We start from the raw sequence: 19,507 nt of genomic DNA on the forward strand, positions 1-19,507 counted from the left end.
ATTTTAATAAATAAAATTTATATTTTTGTGTTTAATTGTAATTTTTAAATACATGTTTTACCAACCTACCAATAATATCTGCATTGAGTGTAATCCAACTATAAGATTATAACACATCGTGCTCATAGTATTATGGATTTTAACTGCAATTGCACAATTTTGCCAAATCGTGCAGCTCTATGGACAAGTAGGGGGTGCTGTCGGCAGTTGCTGGATGTAACTAATAAAGTAACTTGTAATCTAACTAAGCTACTTTTAAAATCAAGTAATCAGTAAAGTAACGTAGTTAGCACAAATCATCTCAGACTGGTTTCTTGAACATGGTGCTGAGTTTCCTGGACTCCATTGGTCTTCACAGTCCCCAGACCCGAGTCCAGTAGGGCTCCTTTGGGACGTGGTGAAATATCAGCTTTTTTATTTTATTGTCTGTGCAGATGTGTTCAAAGGTTTGTTTTTCCTCTAATGAAGCTAAAGTTAGAAACATGCAGACATGATTTTCATACTGCTCTTTTTCCAAAGCAACATATCAAAGAAGAGGAGGAAATGCAGGGCAGACCTTGCCCACACATGTTAAAGTCTGAAATATACAGCTGTAAGTTTGTCTAAAATATATAATAATACCATGAAAACTGCCTTTATCCAAGCAACACAAGCACAGAGAGTGTGTAACAGAGGAAGGACACGTTTCAGCAGCTGAGGTGACTCATCTTCATGAAATAGCTCCAATGTTAGTCATGGAGTAAGTCAGCAGGGTGACTTCATGATAAAAGGTGGACACTTTTTTACAAAAGAAACATTTCAAACTAAAAACTCTGTTCAACAAAAGAGCACCAGCAAATTTGATCGACTTACCACGTGGCCAAGCTGTTACACAGAAACAGGAGAGGAAGAAGAAGAAGAGGAGGTGAAGAAAAGTGGACATGTTGGTTGCCAAGGTTGGAGAAACTTCCTAATAAGCTCCAGGAAAGCAGCACCAGCTCAGTGTTATCCACAGATCTCACTGTCTGAGCTGAAACATGATGAACTCTCCCATCCCAGAGTAACAAACAGAGATCATTAACCCATTCATCACAAGTTGAGAAGTCTTCAACCAGTCCCTGTTCTTCTCCTCTCAGTGTGAGTCCAGAGTGAGAGCCGGGGCTGAACTGTAACAGGGGAAAAATCCTCTCTGGCTAACAGAGTGGAAAGTGCGTTTAAGGGGAATAAAGTCATGCTAATGAGGAAAACAGCAACGAGTGATGAGGAAATCCTGAGAGAGGATTCCATCAATCTCTCGAAAGCTGCAAAAAGTGTTTAAAATATTTACATCTGCTGGTGCATCAAGCCAGACGTGTGTGTGAGTGTGTGAGTGTGTGTGTGCTGATGCTTCATCCTCCACCAGCTGTCAGACCAGACATGACATTATTAAAAGTTCCTGGAAGGCAGATAACAGATGTCCTGTCGGGGAAATGTTTATGATGTCAGTCGGCGCTGATTCGCCAGGAGCAACGAGGCTGAAGAGATGGTCACAGCCCATTTCATGTCCAAGGTTGCTTTTCCATTACCTAAGCCTTCGCTGAGGAGTTTCCATGTTTGCTTTATTGGTCCCAGCTTCTCCATTACAACAGGTTGTAAACAGGCAGGGTGAGACTGACCGTAGATCACTTCACAGTCACCGTTTACCTCTTTGATTACTGAGATTACACAACCTGCTTTTCCTCCTTTTACAAACAAAAAGTCAAAACCATAAAGATTTAAACTAGTGTGAGCTCATTGGTGAAAACTACTGATGTGTCAAGAAAATCAAAGCTATAATTAGTGCCAGAGGTTCACACACAGTACAGCCTTTCACTAATAGCTGTATTTCAACTGGAATCTAATTAGAAATAATAACAAGTTAGGCCTTTATGTCCTCATTATCATTTACAGCATGTTTTTCTAAATATGTATGCACATACTGAGCGTGCAAATCAACATTAATTATGTTTCTGCTTAGAGCAAATACAGCAGACGTTGCTGCAGCCATGTTACCAGACACACTGACAAATGATGAATTCAGTCACTTTAAGGCAAAATGTTTTATTTGATCGGGAAAATATTGGTGCTTTAATAATCCTTTTTGTGCAAAAATAAAGAAAGGTCTCCAGCTGATTTTGCTGCCCTCATGTGAACAGAAAGAAAATCCAGATTTAACTTTGGCACAAATAAGCTTTTAAGACTTGAAGCTATCATAACAATTCATCAAATTCAAAGCGATACAGCTAAGACTTATACAAATAGGGGAGATTGGGGATGGTAGTAACACTAAGTGGCTCTTTGAGCTGGAGATCTCAAATTTTGACATGTGGTACCCATATTTGTCTGCCATAAATGGTATACATTAACTTCTAATAAACCATCACAGATTATGTAAATTAATGTCAAACACAAAGAGGTATGATGTTTCAACCTACCCCAGTCCCAAGGTGAGTGGTAACATGACTTAAGGATGGATGTAACTCTTATACTTAAAAAAACAACAACAAAAATTAACACTAATAAATATATGGAAGAACTTGAATGAATGATAAAGAAGGAAACATAAACTTGTAAGACTTCAAAATTATGATAGATAAATTGATAAAAAAGTATAAGCCAAATAAATATAATTTAAAAAAAAACAATTAAGTATCAACTGTGTTTTTTTGTGTGTATTTTTTAAGCCTGAAACAGGTTAATATCAAGAAGCATTTGTACACTTGGAGATCTGTGGAAGAATAAACACACCATTTTTGAATAGTGTGGTACAAAGTTGCACTAAGTACTTGGCAAATACTCAAGCTCATATGAACAGTTAAACTCTCTGTTAAAAGGTGTGTTTTAAGGTGCAGAAGTACTTGGTGAGTAACCATTGACTAAGCAAACTGCCTATGACATCATACACATTTAATTCAAGCCGCAACCTCTGGTCTAAAAACATGAGACAGCGCTGAAGTGCTAAAATCTGCTGTTTCTCGAGTGTTCGCTTGAGGCTGGCTCTGGAAGTACTGGAAGTCACATACAAACCAAGCCAAAAAAGCTGTTTTCAAAACAGAAATTAACCTGTTTACAGCCTGGTTCAAAAAACGTCTCCTGACTGAGTCACTAATTTTACTACCAGCACCCACTGTACGGGGGGTGAAATTTTTTCTAACTCGGCCGTTCAGAGGATATTAAGATCACGAGCTCCCCCAATAAGAGGCACAGCTGAGGGTCACGTGACCAACAGGCGCCCTATAGCTACACGCAAAGCCCTTGCCACTACCATTATGGCCGCTATAGCCGATCTGCTTCATTTTTTACTACGTCCATGTTTTATACAGTCTATGTTTCAGCTTTTAGATTTTGATTTAAAATGTAGCTTTCTTTGTAGTCTCAAGCTCAGGTTTTATCCTTTAGCCTCTGTTTTAGCCCTTGGCTTCTGTTTCAGCCTTTAGCATCTACTCTAACCTTGAGCTTTTGCTTTAAAATTTAACCTTATTTGTAGTCTCAGGCACGTGTTTTATCCTTTAGCCTCTGTTTCAGCCTTTAGCCTGTGTTTTAGTCCTTAGCTTTTTTGTAGTCTCAAGTTTACATTTTAGCCATTAGCCTTTGTTTAAGCCTGAAGTCTTTGTTTTAGTCTTTAGCCTCTATTTAGCCTTTAGCTTGTGTTTTAGCCTTTAGCTGCATCAATAACTTCAGAAACAGACGGGTGACGTCGAGGAGACTCTGCCCATGTTTTATACAGTCTATGGTTTAATTGGATGAGGAACTGTGGCAAATGTAGTTGTCCTTACCTGGGGAGCTGGCTTCATGGGCTCAGAACCTACAATGCTAACATCTGATCCACACGTCCTTTGGCCGTCAGTTATTAAAGTGCTCTAGGCACACAACGCAGACATTTTCATTGTCTGAGAAGTCAGCATCTTTAGGGTCATTGGGCTAGGAAACAAGCCTCTCCATGCCAGGCTGTTATATAGAAGCTACCTGTTTTTAGCATTTAGCTTCAAAAGCTAAAGCTGATGTAACACGTCAAAGTAAACTAGAGAAACTACTGCTTGAGCTTATGTTGGTGAAACAATTGCACCTGCAGCACAATGGATGAAATGCAAAAAAATATTAGCGACAAAAATTTTTACTTTCTTGCCTAAATTTTTTTTTTTTTTGGCACCAAAACAGTTTTCAAGTCAGAGACATGAGACATCACCGGTGAGCTCAGTTAGTAAGTGGGTATGGATTGTATCAACGACATAAACACAGCTTGTTTCTGATTGGTCAAACTAAGAGTGCACTGCAAAAAACTGAAATCTTATTAAGTGTTTTGTCTAATATTCAGTAGAATTGATGAGTTGCTTATACATTTTTTTTTAAAAAATCTGCCACCAGAACAAGATTTTCAAGAAAATTTTCCAGCAATGTTTTTTTTTTTATCCATTGGCAGATTTTTTTTACGTGTTACGAACGATTCATGCCTCGTTTTAGTCTTTGAACAACTTAAATAAGACTCCGAAACACGAGCGTTGCCTGGATTTTTAACTGAAACTGTCCCCGACCTAATTTACTGTGCCTCACAGTGACACCCACATTCTGACCACTTCTTGTGCTGACACATAAAGAAACATGAGCGACTGCTTGTGATGTTTGCAGCCTTTAAACTGTCAGTCACAGGGAAATTCGGCCTCGTCTGTCGTGTTGAACTTGACCCGACCACACATGAGAGAAAAAGACGAGGAGTGAAGGATTATGGGTTTTTACACTACGACACAGTTATAAAACTTTCATTGGTGTCACAAGGCCAGATTTATTGTTGAAATGGGTTCCTGACATCAGAGACTGGAGCTTTTTGGTTCATGTAATTACCCATGGTGGCCTGTCAGCTATTTTTAGCCCTCTTGATGCTCAGGGAGCTACTCCATTTGGAGCTCGCAGACCCTGATCCAAACCCTGCTCCAACATCTGCTGCTTTTTCCAAACTCCATCAAAGATACCCACATTTGGTATTAATGACATATTGAAGGAACATCCCAGTAAACCCATTTCATCCCCTAAAACGAAGCCCCTGAAGTAACAAAGCTATGATGCTAGACGGAGATTGAGCTTGGCAGTCATTACACGCACTTAGCTGCGTGAGTCTTTGCCAGCAGACATCTGGATTCTTGAGCAGAATTACGCACGAGAGCATTTCACATGAAATAAGGGTCGAAAGAAAAAGAGGAGAGCATAAATGTTTCAATGAGCTGAATGTGAATGGTTATTATTTTCCTGAAAGGGTGAACAGGGCCTTGACCCAAAGCAAAGGAGTCAAGGGGAAATTCAGGAATTTCCTAATCTGTTTTATTCCCAAGGAAAAATTCAGGAGTCACAGCAGCAATCAAGAAAACCAAAGTAAGAAAGTGTATAGAAAGTGTAAAAAGCTCCATAAGAAAATAGATGCTGACAGCTTGTCCATCATTGTCCAGTCAGCCAGCCTCCACCTCCACAGGGTCCAGGACTGAGCTTCTTCAGCAGTCTGTTCAGTCTCTGTCTCCTGGATCCTGTCTGCTCACAGCAGGTGAAGCTCTTCCAATGTGGTGTTGGTGTCTGCTGTTAGCTCTGTTAGCCATGTCTGTGAATAGCATGATGCTACTCTGCCATCTGGTATTCCCTCTGTTGCTGGGTTAGCATGGCTAGCTTGTCCATCTTATCGTAGATAGATCTTACGTTCCCAATAATGATGGATGGAAGGACAGGTCCATGTCGTCACTGCTTAGCTCACACCTGAGAACCAGCACGTCGTCCTCACCTCCTTCTCCTCACCTTGTAGGAAACATCAGGCCTAGCACCAGTTAGCGTTGACATGCTACAGACTGCTAACAGCTGATTTCACATGTAAACAATGCAGCCATGGTTACATGTAGGATCTCCAGACAAACACAGGAGAAAAAACAGCAAAAATATCACTGAGGACAAAACCAGTTTGGTGTCTGTGACCAACAAATGAGCCATACGAAGAGATGATCCCCTCCAAATGCAAAAAGGATGAAAAAATGACGAAAAAATGACAAGAAATGGACAAGTAAGAGAGGGCTGCTGTAACAGGCAGCCACAATTTGTTGTTGGAAAATTATGTTTAATAGGATTAAAGCTGACCACAATGTGCTAAAGTTTACTTGAACTAGATTTAAAACCTTTTGAAATGTAAATGACCTCTATGCACACTCAAATCAAGACGTCATAAATGTTAAACTCCACAGGTCATTATCAGGTTGTGTGAACAGTTCTCTTTTTAAGTGAAAATATGCAGTCTATTGAGACAAAGTCATAAAAGAAGGAGTTTATTATTTTCTAAAAGAAAGTGGTGAAGGGGTGTAAAAGATTTATTAAAAAGATATAAACTAAAATTAAAAAAACCCTAGCAGGAGACACGGTCTGCTTATGTATATTTACAACAGTGATTTTTCTGTAATAATGTAAGTCCCTTTTTTGTGGACAATAAGTGGCTCTGGATTATAAGTTGCATCAGTCCAAAAAATGTGTCTTAAAGAGGAAAAAAACGTAAATAAGTCAGATTTATTTAGAATGATTTAGTTTGTTAACAGCATTTCAAGAGAGAACTCACTACATATCACTCTGATCAGTCAGTATTTTAATAGCTTTGGCTGCTTGTCTTATTATTCTTATTTTTTTGGTTTTTACTGTCTGCTGATGACTCATTTTAACTGTTTGTTATAAAGCACTTTGTTACTTGTATTGAACAATTTTATAAAGTATCATTAATATACATATATATATATATATATATATATATATATATATATATATATATATATATATATATATATATATATATATATATACTATTATAATTATTTATTATTGTTATTGTTTTTGTTTTTAATTAAAATTTTGTTCTGAGTAGGCTTCCATAACTGTGAAGATAAATTTGGTATGGTAATAATGTAAATAACCTTAACATTTTTTTTTTGTGAATATCCGCCGCTGTCAGTTAATATAATTGGCTTTTTTTCGTATTTTATTTATTTTACTTTTATTCGCTATTATGTAGAAGCTTTGTAATTTTCTTGTTTATGTGTTTTGCCCGTTGTGTGTAATTGTTATTATTATGGTGGTTTTAAATTGTGCCTTGGATTTTTAAATTATGTGACATGTTTGAATTTTAACCACAGGAAGAGTAGCTGCTACCTAATGAGATCTAAATTAATAAAGTAAGAATGCATGTTTTATTTAATGAAAGTGTCAAATTATCATAAAAACATGAAAACAGTTGAATTGTTCACATTTTTAATATTTCCCTCTGTTTGGGCTCATTTTCTTTGTCTTTAAATAAAACATTACAATGACTTTCAGACATTACAAAAAGCTGGTTTTAAACACAGATAACGTTCGACCTGAAACATCTGCGGGCTGGACAGAGACCTGATGTGTCTGAAGAACAAGAGACGTCTGAGCTGTGATACCAACAAAAGGTTCACTGACATGTGGATTACACTTCCTGTTCTTTCTTTTGTTCACAACACATTAGTCTAGATCATGTTCCCGTTACCAGAGGCTGACATACATTCATAAAAATGGCTTAGCTGTAAAAAAGTTTCTGTCAACACACTCAGTAAATATTCCCGTCCCCCCACTGAAAAAAAAAAAAGATTATTGTTCCTTCACTTGTACAATGCACCATAAAAGACTTTTTCCAGATACTTCATTTTAAAAATCCTCATAAAAAGGCCCCAAACAATCTGAATAACTTTAAATAACAATATATACAAAATCCTTGAAGACTTGAGTCAGACTTTATAAAACTACAAGGCTGACGAAGCAACCAGGGTCACTGATTCCTCGAGTAGAACTGGATCTGTCAAAGTCCCACTGTGACATGATTCACATTCTCATGCCAAGGATTTCTCAGCCTCCGTCATCACGGTTACACTCCCAGGTCCCCTTTCTCTGGCAGCAGTTTCTCTTTGGCTGAGTCCTGAGGATCCTTAGCGGGAGTCTTCTTCATTTCTAAACTTTTAACCCAGGTGTAGGCCGACGAGCCGGCCAGAACCATCATGTTACTGGTCCACCACAGCATGCTTTTACTGGAAGACTTGTACATCACTGCAATGACAGTCTGTGCACAGGCCTTCGCAGTCCCTGAGACATTATGTGTGAGCGGACTGGTGAACTTGATCTGCAGGCCCGTGACGTAGCCGATGGCGAAACCAAACACGCCCCCCAGTGTCATCATGCCCCAAAACCCCACGTCAGCGATTCTGCTGAAGCTGCCGAGTCGGCCCAACTCTCCGAACACCAGGATGAGCGGGATGAAGAGGACGCAGGCGTTGACGTTGTTGTAGAAGGAAAGCTTCCAGATGTTTCCATCCACCGCTGGCATCACCTTCTTGGTGTAGATGGCGTTCAGTGAGACGAATGCGCTGGCGAGCACACCGAAGAAGACGCCTGTCCAGGAGAGGGAGCCTGCTTCGCCCTCCTGATCCACACCGAGCCAGAATCCACCTTAAGAGGCAAAGACACGAAGGAGGTGGTGAGATCAAACTAACACTGAACACTAGAGGAGACAAGTCACTAACATCTGAAATCCTAAGAGAGACATCTCAACGTCTTTCTTTACAGGAAGTCATGATAGAAAATGATTTATTTTACACTTTGTACAAATAATTTTAAGACTGATTTGAACTTGGGATGCAAAAATCTTTTTTTTTAATTAATTAGCTATAAAATAAACTCCTAAACTTTCTGTCCTTAAGTTTGTATTTGGAAGCAACCATTCTGGCTGAACAAGTTTAGGTCATGTCCAAAGCCCTGTTTGCACCAAGCGGTTCAGCTCTGTTCGTCACAGAACGGTGCGCATTTTGACGTGTTGTTTTTATGTCTTTTGTCGTAAGGAACCAGGTGCTGGGACACAAACACAATAAATGTTGAATGTTTTGGTATGTAACTTGTCAAAAACGAGCGTTTTGATTGGTCGGATGTGTACTTGTCGCAAGCAAAACTTTGGGAAAATCAACCTCGGTCTGAAAAATAAAAGCCGCAATTTTGCTGGTGTGAAAAGCTTGCATTGAAAAACAGTAGGTTCAAAATAAAAATAAATAACGAGCAAAATATTAGCCCGAAAAATATGCTTCTGGTGTGCAAAGGGCTTAAGCCAGAAGAAATAAATGAATATAAAAAAAACAACAACAAAAAAAAGAAAAAGTTTGCAGCTCATTTTTTGTGTCTTAAGCAAAAATAAATATGTTAATTGATTATTAAATAAGACTCTTAAAAAGGGAAACTATCACACATAAGACTCTTAAACCAGCTTGCAGTGTTTAGCTGCTGAACTCTGGCTATATACGAGTAAATTTACCAAAGTATCATATTCGTATAATAAATAATAAATTTATTTAATAAATCAATATCTGAAGTGTTGACGATATGGCACTATCAGTATTATATTATATTATAAAATTCTAATTTTTTGTGCAATCCTGTAAAAAAAAGCAGTGCCTCTAATCTTTTTGTGGATGTTGTCCTGCACCTGTAGCAATAAAGCAAAGAAAAAACGGCACTAAAAACTGTCTTGTGTGACACTGTAAGGACGCGGTCTCACTGGCCATCCAAACCGTGCCGCGCTTAAGCACGATTGCCCCCCCACAGCACTGTTCCCCAGCTGGAGAGTATGGCCAGCGGTCACACTACCCCTGTATGAACCAGACTTCAGCGGGTATCACATACGCGTATGGCCCGCCTCCGTCATCGTGAAGCATCTGTTTACATGAAGCACAATCTCATCAGAGTCAGCACAATGAGACACAGAGAGCACTGCTACAACTTAACAGACTTTTGGACTTATAGTGAGTTGTTTTCGCTCGACACAGCCCTCCAACACCCCTGCTTTGTTTAAAATGATCGTCGAGAGATGCGCTCGCGGTGATCATATGTTATGAATCGCACACGCTGTACGCGTGCTTGTGCTCGTGCTCGTGCATGAAATAAACCGTGCCGAAGCCCACCTCTACGAAACGTGCCGAAGCACGGAAGCGAATTGTGCTTGAGCACGGCACACTGGCCTTTCCAAACGTGCTTTACCGCTGAAGCGTGCCTAGGCACGGCACGATTGGTGTGCCAATCGTGCCGTGCGACTGTGTGACTGTGTCCTAAGTAACAGAAATCAAAAATAACTGACAAATGATTTACAGATCAGGGATTATGCCAGGAAGCATTGGCCAAATTTTGAAAGCCTTAACAAACGAGTCTATGGAGCAGATAAGTAAATTGGATCCTGGTAAACATGGGGCCAAGTCCCATTTTTAATTAATCTTACAAAACATAGATGAGGTGAATACTTTAGGTCTTAAACAGACACGGGCTGAAGAGATAAGAGATGAGATTTGTTAATGTACGACACAATCTTATACAGTTTAAAACACTTCACAGACTTTATTACCCCTAAATTCCACCGCAAGCGCAGCGGAGTGAGGTTCCAGTGAGGTTTGACAATCGGAGCATGACCACGGCGCTCCGTTGCGCTGCGCCGTGCATGCGGTGGAATTTAGGGGTTACTCTATCCAAAAACTGTGCAGTTTTTTCTAGAGGTAGACCGATATATCGGGCCGATATTTGGACATTTGTCTCTATCGGCCATCGGCGGTATTTTCTTTTAAAAAGCCGATTTTTTATCTGTTGTATAAAATGACGCAATTTTTGATCAGGCACAAAAAAGATGAGCACCTCAAACTTGTGGAACCACTTGGATACATTACATACTTTTGTTCAAATTATATTAATAAGTTTAAATTTCTTTTTTGACATTTTAAGAAGAGTGTGAATGTTTACTACTGCTTGTTACATTGTGTGTCTACTCAGACAAACTATTTCATTGTTTTGAAAGCTGAATAAATGTTCAGAGGACTGGACACGACTTGTTGTAATAGATTTATTTCTTTTAGTTGCTCAGAAATTGCTGCGTTTCACAAAAATGTGATAAATATATATTTATTTAACAATCGGCATGAATATCAAATTGGAAAAATCGGCTATGCATATCGGCATCGGCTGTCCAAATTTGGAAAGCATCGGCATCGGCATTGGCCCCCAAAAATCCCATATCGGTCGACCTCTAGTTTTTTCCCCTCTCTGTAACAGAAGCCAAGCTTCAATACGCGGTTTAACACACTTATTTAGGTCATGCGGTTAGGTTTCAAAACATCTTTTGTTTTCTGTCTAAGGCTTTTGGAAAATGTTGGAAACCTGACCCACTGGTGGATATCCTTGGAGTTGCTAGCTCTTTACCTCTGGTTGATAATTATGGGTGGAAAAAGATGTTTTGTTTGAAATGGTGGTTAAAAAAATACTAGAGATGGAAGTAGTTTTGCTTTTTTTTGAGGTTTGTATTTTCTACTTTTATAAAAACAATATATTGTAATAATACTTTCAAAGAAATAGATAAATAACTGATAAATCATTTTTCTTGTAGATGCTCCTCTTTCCTCTGATTGTTTAACATCTGTGTGCGCTTTGTTGTTCATATATCAGCTTGAATGCTGGAGTAAACTGATTTTACAACCAGTACTTTGAAAGGGCGCTCTTTGCACCACACCAGGTCTGTTAAACACCATCTTGTGTTCAGGAAACCCTGACCTCCACCTCAACCTCATCCAACATTTATGGGATTAACAAGACTTCTTGGCCTTACCTCCCGTCAAAAGGAAGGTACCTCAGCCAAGTTGGAAGAGCTAAAGTAAATAAATCCTAGCAGTCAGGTTACAGAGACCTTGCAGACACTCTTCTTCCTACATGCATGCTGTTACATCTGCAGGGCTGTTTGTAACTGCTGCTCTGAATTTAGTCATGCATATGCTGGTTACTATGGAGATTTTTGCATATCATTTTTACTATTACAACTAAATGGTGGTATCACTGCAAAAAAAAAAAAAAAAAAAGGATTATAGTGACTTAAAGAAAGTTGCATACCCAGTATGACTCCACAGCAGAACATAGCGTGGAGCGATGTGGTCTGTTTCAGGATGATATACGATAACAGCACATTGAAAACCGTGCTGAGTGATCGTCCCACTGTGTAAAAGGCCACTCCGACATACTTCAGGCACAGGTTGTTAAAGGTGATCATGCAGATGAATACCAAGGACAGAGGCAGGACCTCTCTGCTCGTCTTGGTGTCGAATTTGAGCGTGGGAAAGTCGATGAATCCTGGGCACAGTTTGGCCAGCAGCTGCATCACCATGCACAGTCCCACCGTCACCACACACTGGAAAAACGTGACGAACAACGGAGCGTCCAAGTCTCTGTTATCCAGCAGGTAGTTATTAAGAAACACCATAGTGATAGAGACAAACCAATACAGAGCCACTACAGAGGCTATTTTCACGGCTCGGAAAATAAACGTCTCCCCATGTTCCTCCTGGTCTGTCGGGTCTGAACCGGAAAGAGCCATCCTGAGGATATTGGAGCGTTTCAGCTGAGTCCTGTTCATGGTGAAAGGAACAGAAAAACACACCGTGAGAAACTAAAACAGCTACATGAGCTAACATGTAGCTACAGGCCAGCAGAGCTACTGACACTCTACCATACAAACATGACACTGGAGTTCCGCTTCGGCAACATCACCACGACTTCCGGTCACATATTTTCAAAATAAAAGGTTATGAACATGCATTTAATCCATTCAATGCTGACTTGCTCCAAAAAAAAATGTTTGACGTATTTTTTTTTGTAATGTAAACCATAACGTTAAATATTGCGCTTTTTTCAGTATATTTTTTCACTTGTAAAAAATAATCAAATGTGATGCTAACATGCACCCATATGCTCAACTTATTCATATTAGTATGTAAACCTAAATGATTAAATGTATGTTTAATTAATTCAATCTTTATTAAGTCAAATAAGGTCAATTTTTAAGTTCATGTAATTTATTTAAAACCATTTCATTTTATTTTTTAATACTCTGTTTTTTTTTGTTTTTGTTTTTGTACATATCTGTAATATTGCAACAAACTGAATATTTTTGCATGTCTGTATTTGTTGAGCCAAACATGAGTGGAACCAGCTGCTGTTCTGTGTTCACTGAGATTGTTAAAAAATGAAATAAATACATGAATAAGTAAAAATATAATAATAATAATAATAATAATAATAATAATAATAATTAATGCTGTCAGGCGATTACAAACATAATCTAATTACAGGATTTGTAATAAATCAGTCTAATTAATCGCATTTTAATCTCATATCTGCTTAAGGCCCCAAAATAAAGAATTTGAATTCCAGGACATTAAAATTACATTATAATACATAAAAAAAACATTTATAAATAAGGTTGGAATATACAACACATTTTAGGTACCCTGAGGTATAAGGAACACATGAAAAAGTGTTATGAGTCTATCTTCACAAAATCTACACATTCCTTCACCTAAGATATGCTGAATTAATTTTTAGGACGGTTTTTGCTTCTGTCACATTTTTACTCAATGTGGACTAAATTTTCACTGCAATATGAAGTTCTACATTTCTATGAGGTCAGGAGAAGCAGGGCTAATTAATTAAACTGCGTTAATTTTTATAACACGTAAATTTGTGGTGTAATTAATTAATCTAACTAACGTGTTAAAATGACAGCCCTAATAATAATAAATAAATAAATAGATAAATAATTAAATAAATAGATAAATAAAAATCATTCTGAGGAATTAATATAGGGAAATAAAATACATAAAAGAAAAATACTCCTCCAGGTACTGAGGATGTTTTTGCAGTTAATTTGTTCTCCTATTGATAGTTTCATCATCACCCTCCTCATTTTCCTAAACTGATTTTTCTTGTTTAACCACCTGCCCATTGAAATTGTTCTGGCTGCCCTATTGTCAGCATGCAAATACACATGCTAGCTTGCTGAGCTTAACAGACAGAGCCTGTTTGGTTCAAATGGTTTCACAGTGTTTTTAATTATTTTCTTTTTCAATGAATATGCTCAATTTGGAAATAGTGCCCTATTTAATGTCGCATAGAAATAAAAATGAAATATTGTTGATAAAGCTTTTTTGACCAGATTTTTTTTTACTATTATAACTACTAATGTATCATTTCAAATAACTAAGCAGTTTAGAAGATAATGAAATGAGTTTTTTTCAAAATCAAAATGTTGTCAAATTTTGCTCCCTGCTTTTATTTTGAAGTCAATAACACCAACCGGGAGTCGCTGATGGTGACTACTTCCTCATGTGACGTCTCCTTTTTTCCCCTTACCACTGATTTATTTATTTAATTAATTTTAAAAAGAAAGCGCCCTTGAGCAAACGCTTTTACCGAGTTGAATTCTGTCTTAAAAACTCAATTAAAAGTTTCATATCTCCTCTTCATCAAACGTTGTTAAAGTTCATCACGTTGCATTTTGAGCTGCACTTTTTATGGCATGGAGACATGCAATCAAATTTTCCTGAAGCGTAAGAAAAATCGTCTTTTAGCCATTACATTATTTTTTCGAATTGTGTTTCAGATGCATTATATAAATAAAAAAAGAATCATACCTGAAGTTCTTGCAGATTACAGTGTGTTTGATGAGTCCACCATGGAGAAACGTCAGTGCGGAAGTATCTTCTCTTTTAACTGCTCATCCTCGGCCCCTCCCATCAGGCATCAGAACAGGTGGTTCTCGTGTGACCTGCTTTTCCTGATGTTTAGGGCTACCATTCCCCCTGTCATTACACACAGTGTGTGTGTGACAAAAAGCTATGACAGTAGGCTACATCATATAATACGTCTTAAACACTAGAGGATAAAGTTATTCTTAAATTTGATTTGAGTTTTAAGAGTCATTCCACAGGAATAGCTGTAAATTGACTTTTTCATATTTTTCAGCAAATGTATTATTTTTATAGCATTGGACATATTTAACTATCAGAAAGACACAGTTTCCCATTTCAGGCATTATTTTTCTTTCATTATTGGTCTTTACTTCAAGACATTGTGTTCTTCAACCCCTTTACGGACACTATAGAAGCTCTATGAATATAGTCATAAAATGTATTTCTAAAAAAAAAAGAAGAAGCAATATTTCTATATTAATCAGATGCCCCCCACACTAATTTAATCATCTTGAATACAAAAATATATCTTAAATTTTTGCTATCCTAAAGCCTGAAATTTACCTATGTGAGAAATCACTCTATGTTTCTGTGATTTCTTCATCAAAAATTTGGTTAAACTGAAGAATTGTAATCAGGATAATTTATTTTATGATTGCTCTCAACTTTTTCGGAAAGGAGTCAACAAATATTAGATTTTTTTTTAACATTTTAAAAGATAATATAAGGAAATATAGATGTGACGGGGTTGATTGGGTGTGAGGTGTATTGCTCCATTTAACATTTACCATCAGTCCCTACGTGACACTAAAAAAAGGCATCACACAAACGCAGTGGGAAATTATCTTTGATGGTTTTAGTTCTCAAACTGTATTTCTCTGAACTGACAGTGTCTGACAGCTGAGCAGTGGACAGCTCAGTGGACACTATAAAGAGATTTTATTTGCTCGATTTGTTTGAAGAGATGGACTGTGTCAAGAAAAGATTATGAAGGTGTGATGACACTGGAACATGACTCAAAAGTCATTGAAATCATAAAAAGGTGATAACCATGGACCAGAAGAGGCTGTAAGGTCTGTTTTAATCAGACTGCCTCAACACCTTCTGGCCTGGAGTCTCATACTGTATAACTGCTGACTGTGGGTTGGAATGAACATTAGCACAAACAATTTAGCCCTTTTAGCCTTTAGCTTGTGCTCTATCTCTCCTGCTTATCTTTCTTCTGCTCTTCTGTCCTTTTTCTGACAGTTAGGCTCCAGTGTCCACCATCACTACAAAATTAATCACAGAAATAGTGTTCAGATAAAAAGGTTGTATAAACAGACGTAGTCCCCATGATGTCGCCCATCTGTTCCTGATACCTTAAAATGAAGCCGTATTGATTATGACACCGGCTGTGAGCTTCCTTTCTAACAGCTAGGGGGCGCCCATCAGTCATGTGAGCTGAGCTGTGTCTGGCTGGACAATCGAACAATCTTAGTATCTTCTAAACCACCAAGTTAGAAACAGGTCCATATAGGTTTTATTTTTCTGAATCAGATGTAAAAAAAAAAAAAAAAAAAGAAGAAGAAGAAGAAAAAAAAAGCTAATAAATATCTAATAAAGACGTTTGAGTTTATGAAACTGTACATGTGATGTCTTGCTTTAATACTTTGAATAAATGTGCAGAAATTTTAAATATTTGCAAAAATGGTTCAAAAATTAGAATAAAAAATTGCAAAAATTTCACAAAAGATTTTGAAATTTCACAAAAATTTTAAAATGTCAGACACTTGTTAAATTTGTTACATTTTCAAAATTCCAAAAATTTAAAAAAAAAATCAAAAATGTCAAAGCTTTGAAAGAATTAATGTATTTGATAACATGTATTGATCATACTGCTCAACTCATTTTTTTGTTGTTTGCTTAGTTCTCACATGCCGCATACAAAGCAAGTATATTAAGCTGGCATATTGGCAGTTAAATGCATCCATCCACACAGAATTAAAATCTGTATTTTTTTTCCAGATGAGTCTTTTTGTAGATGTAGTTATCTTCCCAGGGCTGTAAAACTTGAGGTTAGCCACAGGTGCATGGAAAGTTGGTGGGCTGTTGATGTTGTAGGAGGTGAAGTAGAGCGGTGGCAGGCTTTATTGACAGATGGGATGAAGATTTAGTTCAACTAAATGTTAACGCAGGATTTTATTTAGTGTCAGTGTCTTTAATCATCAATACACTCTGTGAGAAAACAACAAATTCTTTATTTCAGGTCGCAGGTTGAAGACCCTTGTGACAGTGACGGCGGTGAGAGGACAGGCCCCCCTCCTCAGAAATAACTGAGGGTTGAGAAAAAGGGAACGATGCAAAGGATGAGGAGGAAATGATGGAGAAGAGGGCTGTGGAGGATGAAGAGGTGAGGAGGGGGAGTGCTTTGGAATAGAGAGAAGTGGCAGCTTCCTCTGTCTGTATCCTGAGGCTTTCACTTACCTGAAAAGGAAATGATTCGATTTTTTACTTCTCTTTATTTTCTAAAGACTTCATAATGTTTATTTGTTCAATTTCCACCAATAAGACATAAAAAGCATCATCGTCACATTCTGGTTTCTCCAGTTCTATGATTTAGAGTTTGTGATTGAGAAAAATAAGCTTTTGATTTTTGTCCTCTGCTAAAATAACACTTTAACAGAAAAAAGTAAGGATGTTTGTTTTGTTCAGAACCGTTTTAATAAAAACATTCAATCAGCCTTTATTTGTACATGAGCAAGAGACAATATAAAAACCAGAGTAAGTTTTTTGATACAATGGTTAGAAAACTTAAAACGACTTCAGTTGGATAAAAGCGTTAACTTCTAAATAAAAGTAGCATTTCGCTTCTTATATATGTGAGCAAATCCACATTTCATTGCAGATTCATCCAAGTGACTGCAGTTGCAGAAGCACGCCTCTGTTTGGAGCCTTACACCCCAGCAGATGGCGCCACAATCCTTAGAATAAATGAGGATGGTTGTAGGATAACCCATCCATTCACTGCCCTCGTGTCAGGAGCTTCAAGGCAGATACAAACTAAGCTGCGGAGGTGAAAGGGTTGGTATCAGACACAGTGGTCCTGCTGGTCGTCTGGTGCAGGGATGGGAGTGGTTTTGTCATCGTGATCAGCTGTTTTTAAAGGTCCTGGTGTTTCTAAAGCCGACACTTCCACTGACACTGAATCTTCCTCTCCACCAAACTCATTTGTGGCCGAGCAGCTGAATTCGCCGCTGTCGTTCTCTCTGCAGTGTGAAATGATGACTTGGACAGGATTATGGGACAGTACGGGGTCTGCTGAGTCAATCCCTGGGAGTCCGTCCTCCTCTCCAGCTGCCTGTTGCCTCTGGCTTCTGCTCTGAATGCTCCGTACCACCAGTGGCTTTGGGTTCCCTGTGAATTTACAAGTCAAGACCAACAAACTTCCCTCCTGGAGGTTGTGGCGGTTGTCTGACGTGGTTCTTATCTCAACTTTGGGACACAGTGATTCGGTTAACTGTCTTAATTCTTTCCCTTTGAGTTTCTCTGGAGAGGAACATCTTATATCTTGCTCAAATTTTGAGATGTTTGTCGCTGAAATCCAGTCTCTGAACCAGTCCAGGGAGCAGTTGCAATCGAAAGGGTTTTTATATATATGCACATTGGTCAAGGACGGCAAACCCTTAAACGTCCCCTCAGCGATGGTTGTGAACTTGTTATTGTCGAGCTGAATGGACCTCAGTTTTTTGAGGCCGGTGAAGGCGTCCTTGGGCAGGTGGGACAACTTGTTGTTGTTCAACTTCAGCAGCCAAAGGCTCGTGAGGTTCTGCAAATCCTCCCAAGGAAAGGCTGTGATTTCGTTGTAGCTGATATCAAAATGTCTCAGGCGACGTAGCGGCAGGAGCGCTCCTTTTTCAAAAATGACTATCCTATTATGGGCCATCAACAGCGTGTGAAGTCTGATGACATTACTGAAGCTCCCCGATGGCACCAAACTGATATTGTTCAGAGCAACAGTCAAACCTGTACTATTAGAAGGAATACCGTCTGGTATTTTCGCAAAGTTTTGGTCCGAACATACAGTGAACGGGCAAGATAATCTATCCATGCATCTGCAACCCTCAGGGCAGCTCAGTCCTGGGGTGAAGACTGTGGCGATCCACAAAGAGATGACCAAGACGACTGTGACCTCCATCTTCTCTTCCTGTAAAACAACATTTCAGCCTCTGTATCAGTCAGTGGACTCATCCCATTTCTCTGGGGGTAAAGCTGTTATTATAGAAGAGTTTAAGAAAAAGCTGAAGCCGAAGAGGACTGTTAAATTACTGCGTGACATTATTTCTAATTCTGATGTTTTATTATAGTAAAGTTGGCCTGGTAATCCCTCACCTCCTTTAAAACCCTGAAACTGAGAGACAGGCTTACCTGCGTCTGTTTCTTGATGTATGTGCAGAGATCAGTTGACGTTTCCAGTCAAAGCAGCACTCAACGCATCCTCTGAAAGGTTTCTCCTCTCTGTGAGTACTTGCCATCCTGACCGTCTCTTTTATATTGGAGTAAAATCCCCATTTTTTAACTCTAAACAGCTGTAAAGCCTCCAGACTCTGTTGAACTAAACAGTGAATAATAGCTGACAGCTGTAGCTGGTTTGTTTGTTTCTGTTTTTACGTGACTGAGGCCTTTTTGTTTTGAGTGAGGGTCCAACAAAGTGTGTTTGAGGCGCTTATGCAATCAACTAGAGGAGAACTCAAATTTCCCATTGCATAACTTTTCTTCTCAGGGTTATACCAGTTTAACTGAACTCAAGAGGCGTCTATTTTTCTCTACTGAAAATGATTTCTGTGATTAATTCTGTAGTGATGGTGGACACTGGAGCCTAACTGTCAGACAGAAAAAGGACAGAAGAGCAAAGAAAGATAAACAGGAGAGAGATAGAGCACGAGCTAAAGGCTAAAAGGGCT

The 19,507-nt window shown here is 38.4% G+C and overlaps 2 protein-coding genes across 3 annotated transcripts; both read right to left on the bottom strand.

Moving 5' to 3' along the window:
• Window positions 1-7,230: 7,230 nt before the first annotated feature.
• slc35c1 (solute carrier family 35 member C1) lies at window positions 7,231-14,540 on the bottom strand. 2 transcript variants are annotated; one of them, XM_074666132.1, is made up of 3 exons: window positions 14,508-14,540; window positions 11,932-12,443; window positions 7,231-8,472 (listed from the first exon to the last, which is right to left on the bottom strand). In XM_074666132.1, exons 2-3 carry the CDS (start codon window positions 12,410-12,412, stop codon window positions 7,895-7,897), a joined length of 1,059 nt encoding a protein of 352 aa, XP_074522233.1. In that variant the 5' UTR covers window positions 12,413-12,443; window positions 14,508-14,540; the 3' UTR covers window positions 7,231-7,894. The 2 variants fall into 2 exon arrangements, with proteins under 2 accessions (XP_074522233.1, XP_074522232.1); XM_074666131.1 differs by lacking the exon at window positions 14,508-14,540 and adding an exon at window positions 12,545-12,585.
• A 3,094-nt stretch (window positions 14,541-17,634) lies between these two features.
• Window positions 17,635-18,741, bottom strand: LOC141787782 (immunoglobulin superfamily containing leucine-rich repeat protein-like). The gene has a single exon (XM_074666452.1). The coding sequence runs from the start codon at window positions 18,739-18,741 to the stop codon at window positions 17,635-17,637; it is 1,107 nt and encodes a 368-aa protein (XP_074522553.1).
• Between the last annotated feature and the right edge of the window lie 766 nt (window positions 18,742-19,507).

The sequence above is a fragment of the Halichoeres trimaculatus genome, unplaced genomic scaffold, assembly GCF_033239565.1.
Source record: "Halichoeres trimaculatus isolate MK-OKI-2021-1 unplaced genomic scaffold, fHalTri1.1 fHalTri1_scaffold_3, whole genome shotgun sequence".
Classification (NCBI taxonomy): domain Eukaryota; kingdom Metazoa; phylum Chordata; class Actinopteri; order Labriformes; family Labridae; genus Halichoeres; species Halichoeres trimaculatus.

Bases quoted from the DNA above. Each gene is read 5' to 3' on its own strand.
- LOC141787782 (XM_074666452.1), bottom strand. From the start codon at position 18,741: ATGGAGGTCACAGTCGTCTTGGTCATCTCTTTGTGGATCGCCACAGTC.
- slc35c1 (XM_074666131.1), bottom strand. From the start codon at position 12,582: ATGTTGCCGAAGCGGAACTCCAGTGTCATGTTTGTATG. The intron at 12,444-12,544 runs GTAGAGTGTCAG...CACCATGAACAG, and splicing joins TCCAGTGTCATGTTTGTATG to GACTCAGCTGAAACGCTCCA. The intron at 8,473-11,931 runs GTATGCAACTTT...TTGCCTCTTAAG, and splicing joins CTGCTGTGGAGTCATACTGG to GTGGATTCTGGCTCGGTGTG.